The 9,320-nt window shown below is 36.0% G+C and overlaps 1 protein-coding gene across 1 annotated transcript; it reads right to left on the bottom strand.

Annotated features, from left to right (window-relative positions):
• Positions 1–305: 305 nt before the first annotated feature.
• On the bottom strand, positions 306–1,244 carry LOC109673987 (olfactory receptor 4F3/4F16/4F29). Its single transcript, XM_020151112.2, has one exon. The coding sequence runs from the start codon at positions 1,242–1,244 to the stop codon at positions 306–308; it is 939 nt and encodes a 312-aa protein (XP_020006701.1).
• Positions 1,245–9,320: the final 8,076 nt, after the last annotated feature.

The following is a 9,320-nucleotide window of genomic DNA, read 5'->3' as shown; positions in this document are numbered from 1 at the left end:
TATACTTCTATATACACTCAATCAGCAATTACAAACTAAACAAAGCCCAATTAACAGCACACCAAAATATTAAATACACAGAAATATATGCAAAAATATACAAAATCTGGTTATTGAAACTGCAAAACATTGCTGAAAGAAATTAAAATGGATAAATATAAAGAGATGTACAGAATTCACAACTTTCTTCACAAGAAATAGGTAATTTCACATGTGAAATATAGATCTAATAATATTCCAATCAATATTTGAAGTCAAAATTCTAAAGCTGCATTATGGTTAATGAGAAGATTTCATTATAGCATTTATGAGATTCTCCTAAAAATCAGTAACTGTTTACAAACTCTTTTTATTGCTGCCTTCATCTCTTTATTCCTGAATGTGTAGATGACTGGATTCAGAAAAGGAGTGAGAACTGCATCACAAATAGCAAGAAACTTGTCTATTTGTGAATTGGAGTGTGGCCATGTATAAACAAACAGAGTTGGACCAAAGAACAAAATGACCACAGTGATGTGAGCTGAGAGGGTGGAGAGAGCCTTGGATGAGCCACCTGAAGCGTGCTTCCAAACAGTGAACAGGATGAAGACATAGGAGATGAGAAGTACAAGGAAGGAGCCCACACAGATGAACCCACTGTTAACAGTGACCATGAACTGTAATTTGTAGGTATCTGCACAGGCCAGTCTGAGAAGCCGAGGGAGGTCACAGTAAAAGCTGTCCAGTTCATTTGGGCCACAGAAGGGTAAATTAATCAGAAAGGCCAGCTGGAATAGTGAGTGAATAATGCCAAGGCCCCAGGCAGCAGCTAGAAATAAAATGCACACTTGGGAACTCATGATGGTCAGGTAATGCAGAGGCTTACATATGGCCATGTACCTGTCAAAGGCCATGGCCATGAGCAGCACCATCTCCACACCACCTATGACATGGATGAAGAAGATCTGAGTGACACAGCCTCCAAAGGAGATCACTTTGCGCTTTCTGAAAAGATCACAAATCATCTTGGGGGAGGTGACAGAGCAGGCTCCCAAGTCAATGAAGGAGAGACCGGCCAGCAAGAAGTACATGGGGGAGTGTAAGTGAGGGTCAAAGGTCACAGAAAACACAATGAGGGTGTTTCCAGTCACACTTGCCACATAGAGCACAGAGGAGAACACCAGAACCAGGAGCTGGATTTCCCAAGAGTGCGTGAGTCCCAGAAACACAAACTCAGACACCACTGAGTGATTCCCTCTATCCATTGACCCAGCCAAGTAGGCTGTAGCTAAAGTTATGAGAAGTAAGAAAAATGAGGAGGAAAATGTGATTATGGTCAATATTGTGAAAATTATGATAGTATGTGCTAAAATAAAGTTGCAATGTTTTTATTAAGAATCAGTGTACAATTACCCATTTGTTCAGTTATACAAAAATCAGCATATCATTACAATGTGTGGGCTGCAATAAGATACTCTCAAAATAATGTTCTGTTCTCAAATTGCCAAATTAGACAATACCAAAAGGTTCATAATATCCATGACATTCCTCAGGTACTTAAGCCACCTGTTCCACTGACTACTACTCAATGCCACCATATTCCATGTTGCATTCATGCATATTCTCATAACCTCCTTCCCTCTCCTGATGGCACTCACATTTCTCTGACAGATTGCAGAGATACGAAAAAAATCACTATTAACAGATGGGTCACCATTTGTAATAAGGGGTTTCTGAGACATGATTTCATACTAAATTGATATAGTTCATACATTAAGACTGAAAAAAGTGTATGAAAATATGTGAGCCGTCATCTGCAGTTGAACAGGGGAAGTATGTGGATTTTCACTTTATAAAAAAAAACCTGTTCTCCGTAATGGTTTCTCATGATCACAGCTATCTGGTGCCTCAGCTTCTCCACAATCTTTCATAATTATGAAGCCCTAATGGCTTCCCACCTTGTAATGACTTCATAAGGATAGTATATCACCTGTCATGCAAGACCTTCACCAGACAAAATTAAATGTATTTTGGGGGAATTTCATCAGAATTTCTGCTAAGGCAACATGTCTGAAGAGCCCAAAGAGGATGAAGATAGGTCTGTAGTTATCTGTCTACACACATGAAGATACTGAGGACCAGCACTTTTAATAGTTGAGACATTACAGGTTAATTCATCACTGCCTTAGCCTCTACTTGGTGCTAGCTTTTAAATTCATTGGCATTCCATTCTGTGATGTGTTCAATACCTCTTATGTGATAAATTATTCTATATCTGATGTTATTATGCTTACTTTGTCTAAAATCTATTCAGATACTGGTATTTTATCCTCAAGAGAATTGGGGATTTTATACTTTTAATTTATAATTTTAAAATGAAAGGATCATAACTAGTAAGATACTTTTAAAGTATATGAGATGCACTACTGGTTTTAAATAAAAAATGCCAAATGTGATAGTGGACACTAAGTCCTCTAATGCATGTTTTAGTTTTGTGCGATGTGTGGGGGCGGGCAGAGGCAATGTTTTGTTTCTCTGTGTCATAACAGTACAAACCTTAGTCATTTTCCTGTAGTAGAAAGTAGCTCCTAGCCAGATACTGGTGGCACACACCTGTAATCCTATCTACATGGGAAGCAGAAATAAGAGGACTGTAGTTCAAAGCCAGCCCAGGAAAATAGTTGATGAGCCCCTATCTCAAAAACACCCTGCAAAGAAAAGGGCTGGTACAGTGGCTGAAGGTGTAGGCCTTGAGTTCAAGCCCCAGTACTGCACAAAAAAAAGAAAGAAACTAGCTCCTGCAAGCCCTTAGTAAAAGTAAATTATTTTAGAAGCTGCTGAAGTACAAATAAAACAGTTCTAGTGATATTCTACACATTTGCAGTTACAGTTGCAGACCTCCTTACACAAAAGGCTATTTGTCTGAAGCTATCTTTCATAAAAGATCCAAAAATGCACAGAGGCACACATTGTGTTCTGACTCCATTTCTTGGTCATCACCACTGGTATGGGTCTCTCTTCTTACAGACAGTGTTGTGACTGCACCATCACTTCCTGATCTAATAGCCCATAGTTTCAATGTGTATATCTTTTTTGATGAGAAAACTATGGCCTGGGGAGCAAAAGCTGCTACAGGTACTGCTTGCTTGAGTAGGGTGCATGGGCAGGGGATCAGGTCTGTGAGGGGGAGCTGGAAATTCCAGTCATTGTTGAAAGTAGATCTAAGGCCTTGGTCAAGAAACATGTATCCCCAGTGTGATTAGATGAAAGTATTCATGGGTAAATAGACTTTGTTTTCCAAGTTGATTACTATTCATATGAAAAACATGAGACCCAGAGAGAAAACTGAATCTCCAAAACTCACACAATTAGCCAAATGGGAATGAGGCCAATTCCAGAATGGTAAACCATAATAAAGTAAAACGAACAAATAATCAAGTAGAAACATGAAAACTTTGTTTTTGTTCATAACTACCAACACTAACAAAAGACATCATACAAAGTATCCAATATTAATATTAAATTGTATAGCAACTTAACAGAAAATGAATATTACATTAAATGTTTGTGTACTTTAAAATCGTTTATCTGTACAACAGTAAATTAATTTGTGAAAGTGATTGTTCATTGCTACCATGATTTGTATACTAATTATCCATATCTTTTGGTTACATGATCATTCACTAAAACTCTTAAACTCTTAAAATCATGTTTCTAAGGAGTCCATCCTTTGTGTCTTCCTAAGTTTTAATAACTTCAAGAGTCAATTAAAATAACTGTGACTTCTTATACATTTACTGATGACTCTCATTCTTAATGATTAGCTCTTTATCTGACTCTTATAAATCAAAAACCAAGGAAACAGTTGAAAAAGTCATAAATGATGCACATAGCAAGTGCAATCTAATATGAGAATAATACATGTCAAATGAATAACATGATCAATATTTGGTGAGATTTGGGAGAAAGTACAACAGGCATTCAGAGACAGAAGATAGGGGTGCATCAAGAGCAGGTAAGGACGGTTATGCCAGGCACAAAACCATTTGGTCTGACTTTTTAAGAATTAGTGAGAAATAAATAAAAGAAGGAGGAGATATAACATGTGTGGAAGTCATCTTGACTCATACAATTTGAAAAGATCTTGGGATAGTAAATATAATTATTTCAGTGTATATAACTGATTTATGCACCCAGGTACATGTAAAAACTAAAAAGATAGTTCTTGATTAATAACTCCACTATGTAAGGAAGAATATGCCTTCAATTCAGTGACATTTTTATTCCTGGTTCCATCCTATACATCATATTATGCAATATGTTCAATATGCATAAGAAAATGTTTCATTTAATAACTTATAGCAGTCATGACTAATGATCTCCCAATGAGACCATCCAATATATTTCTTGCTGTGGATAAGATAGCACTTAATTCCCAAACCTACATGATGTTGAACCAGAATTCAACATCTTTAAGTCTATGAAGTAATTTGAGTGCAGTAGGGATAAAAGAGAACATAATTAAGATTATAAATATGAAAGGTGAGGAAATGAGGAAAGATATGCACAATGATAAAGAAAACATGGGATAAAGGGGGCCTACACAGAAAAGAGAAAGAGCTGAACAATATTCTGAAAGTATTGCATACGGTAGTCTTGGTTTTTGAGAACACAGGGTCGTGAAAGACAACGCGAATAAGATCAACCTCTCTCACCTTTAATGCACTGACTCAGGACTGTTGACTTTGATACTGAGTTATATTTAAAAGAAGGAGAAAAAGAGGCAGATGTTTCTACTTCCTGTCCTGTTTGACTCAGAGAGTCTGTAAAAATTACTGCTGCAAATAAATGTGAAGACTGCCTTTAAATTGTGCAATATTATGTACACATGTAATCACTGTAAAAAGTATAACTTTTATTTTGACTTGAGAAGCCTAGCATACACTGGTCAGGAGAAAGATAAGCGACAATGACATCCTCCCCAGTGTGTGTTTTCCTTGAACTTGTTACCACTCCAAGAGGGCTCTCTGTCCAGTCAGCTTTGGCTACTGATGGCCACTACAGTCATTTCCAAAGGCTGTGGACTCCTCACATACCTGTAAGCTGATGCTCAGAAGTCCAGAAACCATTTCTGAATTTTCATCTACCTTCCTTCAATCCTAAAAATAAAAGATTCAGATTGGATTTCATATATTGTAGTAGAAATCTTAATAACTTGGGGTTGAGACCTGCCAGGACTGTTTTTTCTAATCTAGTTTCCATCACTCCCTTGCTACATGGCCATAAAAAAAGTTGAGAGACCTCTACAAACATTTCATTGTTAAAATGGAGATCCTGCCTCCCTTGCAAAATCTAAGAAATAAATGATATATGTAAGCATGAAACTCAGTATATATCACAATATATGGCAAATGATATATAGATACAAATTACCAATTTACACACCTATACGTGTGTATGACTATGTTCGTAAGTTACTTTCAAGTATAGAAAATTATTATTCCTCAAATTTGATTTCTCTAATCTTTCACTATTCTAAAGTTTTAGAAACTAGAACTAGTTTTAGGTGAGACTTTTATATCTACACCTTCTTCTAATAACTTAAGAATATTTCCCCACAAAAACAATTTTGCTCCTAGGTATAGACACTAATCAAAGATGGTCTAAGGAATACAGGAAGAAGACTGGTGCTGAGACCAGGCTGTATCCCTTCCACAATGATAAGCTTCCCAATTTAAAGCCATGAAATTATTTTCCTCACCTGAAAAGAAGATATCTTTTATAACTGGTTAGAACATTGGATATTTTCTGTCATTAGGAATGACACAAGATGCCTTAAAGATTTCTGAAGTCTTTACTGATCCAATGTAAACTTTTCCATTGCCTTCCAAAGCAAGAAAGCCAAATTATACAATACGTGACGCTCAGAAAAACAGCCTTCTTCCCAAGCTGCTTTCTTTTTTAAAATTTCTTTTATTCCTATCCAAACTGCTTTCGTTATGACTAGAGTTCTTCAATTTTAACCTCAAGTCAAATTTCACAAGTCAGAGGTAATTTATGTATATAAGAAAATCAGATGGTAATTCAAGACCAAATTCTAGTCATGTGAGACTTCCATTCTTACCTTCTCACTGATTTACTTTATTCATCTAAAATAGATTTTAAGATTATGTGTCAGATGTCAAGGAAGAAAAATGTTATACTAAGCTGATCCTTATCCAGCAAATAAATACACATCAGATGTGTGGAGCAGGCCATCAAAAATACTAGCAGAATGGAAAGAAGTAACGCTAGTGATTAGAGAAGGCAGTGTAGTGATATAACATTTGATTGATAGCCATCAAAGGTGGTATTATAATTTGTAAATATAAGGTCTGAAGAAGTCATGTAAGAGTTGGTAAAATATTTTTAGAAACAGATAAGTTTGATGTACATAGGGTTAATGATGAACTAGATGATTGTCTACAGCACAGAAATTATTTTGGAGAACAGAAAATAAGATGATTGAGATTCATTTTTGCCTAACTTTTCTATGATGTGTAAGAATTTTTAAAACAAATTTATGAAGTTAATGAAGGTTTAGGGGCAAGAGATGAGTAATGAAGGCAGTTACTAAGGGAAATGGTCAGTCTGTGTGATGATCCACACAGATCTTCTGTGTGAAGAGAGGGGGTTCTCTCCAAAGTGTCTGTAGAGAGAGAGGGGTACTGTTCAAAAGGACTGTAAAGGGATTGTACACAGAGGAGTCCTTTGATAAGTATGATGATTATGATCAGAGTTGACAGGTTATGCAAATGCATTAAGACTATAGTTTCAGCTATAAGACCATAGATGGAGAAAGTACAAATAATGAGAAGGGGAAACCCAAAGGAATTGATGACTGATGTTAGGGGGAATATGAAGGAGAGCAAAATCAATGATGACATTACGATTTTAGGGTAAGTACACAGGAAAATAGGAGGTACAATTTTAGAAATATGGAATTTGAACATAGAATTTGTGCAAATAGGGAAAATAATTGATCATATGTATTTTAAGCACATGCAGTTTTGGATAATACTGAGATATCTAGATGGATGTACAAGATAGGATATGTTAAAGGAAATACAGAGCCAAGATAAAACTGTATAGCAATCCATATAAAAATAATAACTGAAAGCATAAAAGTGAGTAAGAGTACAGAGAAAAACATTAAAAATCAAAGATGTAACTATAGAAAATATCTACATTGATAATGTGAAAGGAAGGAAGTAAAGGCAGATCAGTTGGAGGCAGAAAGACAACTGTGGTGGACTTGAGAGGACAAGACTAGAACATGTCAAGGTGAAGGAATGGGTGTAACAACAAAGGGAAGGAGAAGAGAGATTTGGGGATGACAAAGTGACATGGTAAGGGAAAAGAGAAATAACATAAGAAAATTGAGACACCAGTTTACATGCATTTATACATTGCAAATGGGCTTGTTGGTTGGCTTATTATAGGTACACATTATAGGCTAAGGGACACATCTACAACCATACTACCTTGAACACACTCAATCTGTTCTCTGAAATTAAGGAACATGATGAGTTGCTAAAGAATGAATAAATGAAAAGTCCCCCATTAGAGGCTGATGACAAAGATTTCAGAGAACATGTATGTCATCCTGCTGTGACAATTAGCAATGCTTAACAGCTGGAAGTTTGAAATAATAAAAAAGAACTCTAACCATGAGATTAACAAGGGCTAAGAAGTGGAATGTGGAATGTCAGGAGAGAGGGAGAGAGAGAGAGAGAGAGAGAGAGAGAGAGAGAGAGAGAGAGAGAGAGAGAGAGAGAGAGGGAGAGAGAGGGAGAGAATGAGAGAAAGAAAGAAACACTTCTGTTCTCATTCCTTGAGGGCTAGAATGTTCACATTTTCCTGCATCTAATCTTAACTGCCCATACACTAATGGAGAGTGCCTGACATCTGTCCAACCCTCTTCCCTAGCACACCCAAAAAAACTGCTGCACTTCTGTTGCATCACACTGAGTTGAGAAAAACATATCTCGTTTCCCAGAGCACAGAATACTGGGCTCACTGACCCACTGACCCACTCATTATAATTTTATGTCTGTCCTTCTCACCTACCTGTTTTGCCAAGGGCACTAAGAAAATAGCATCATTAAAGATTCAAATGGAAATAGTTTCACAAGATCACATGGATCTAACATGAGATCAATACAGATGCACATAAAAAGCAATATGAGAGGCAGGTGATACAGATTACACACGAGAGTGACCAGATGACACTGCAGCTGTCTGGGGTTGCCTGACTGAGAAATTATTGCCTGTGGTAATTGTGGTTTTCCCAGGGCAGCCAAGAACTTTCCCTGTTAATTAGGGGAAATAAAGGAAATAAAGGTCCTTATGGTAAAGGGACCTTTTCTCATTTTCAAGAAGTACTTTAAATATTTATTTTATGATCACACCTTTAAAACACTGTCCTAATACATTTTAAATCCTCTTTAGCATTACTAAAATGATGACCACAATAATATTCAACTCAAATAGAATATATTTTTAAAGTGTGAAGAATAATGCATGCAGCTATAATCATAAAATATTTCATCAAAAGAATATGCAAGGAAACAAGATTTAAAGTGAGTTTAAAAAACATGCAATGTATGCATTAAATTAGTCACACAACTACTACATGATGAAGGAAGTTTGTTATTGTCACATAAATCTCAGGCAAATATTTTTATCCTAAAATGCATAGATATTAAAAGGTAGTCATTTAGCAACTGAGGACTTTCTCATATTTTTCTTTTTCATATTTCCCTTTATAACAAACCTCCTTCAATTATAGAAATGTCACAATATTATTCAACATATTCATGAAGAATATATGATATTTGAATTTAAAATTTTAACTGATACATATGAACACAAAATTATTCCTATTTAGGGTTAATATGTGATGTTTTCATACATTACATATGATACAATGTTTAAGTTAAAGCAAACATATCTATCTCTTCAAACATTTATTTCTTAGCTTTTTAAAATATAAAAAAGATTATCATCATCTGTATTCATCCTCTGTTTCATTAGCACACAATTTTTTGGGTGGTGCTGGGGTTTGAACTCAGGAATTCTCGCTTATTTTGCAGGCACTTTGCAACTTGAAACACAACTCCAACCCTTTTTGTTTGGGTTATTTTGGAGATAGTTTTGCTTTTTGTCCTGGCCAGCCAGGACCTTGATCCTCTTATTCTAAGATCCTGTCCTTGCTAGGATGCTGCCCCACCCAACTTTTTCCGTTGAGATGGTGTCTTGCAAACTTTTTTGTCTGGGCTGGCCTAAAACCATATTCCTCT

This window comes from Castor canadensis, chromosome 2 (genome assembly GCF_047511655.1).
Source record: "Castor canadensis chromosome 2, mCasCan1.hap1v2, whole genome shotgun sequence".
NCBI lineage: Eukaryota > Metazoa > Chordata > Mammalia > Rodentia > Castoridae > Castor > Castor canadensis.
Note: the sequence above shows the minus strand (reverse complement) of the source record. Positions and strands in the feature narration are given on the sequence as shown.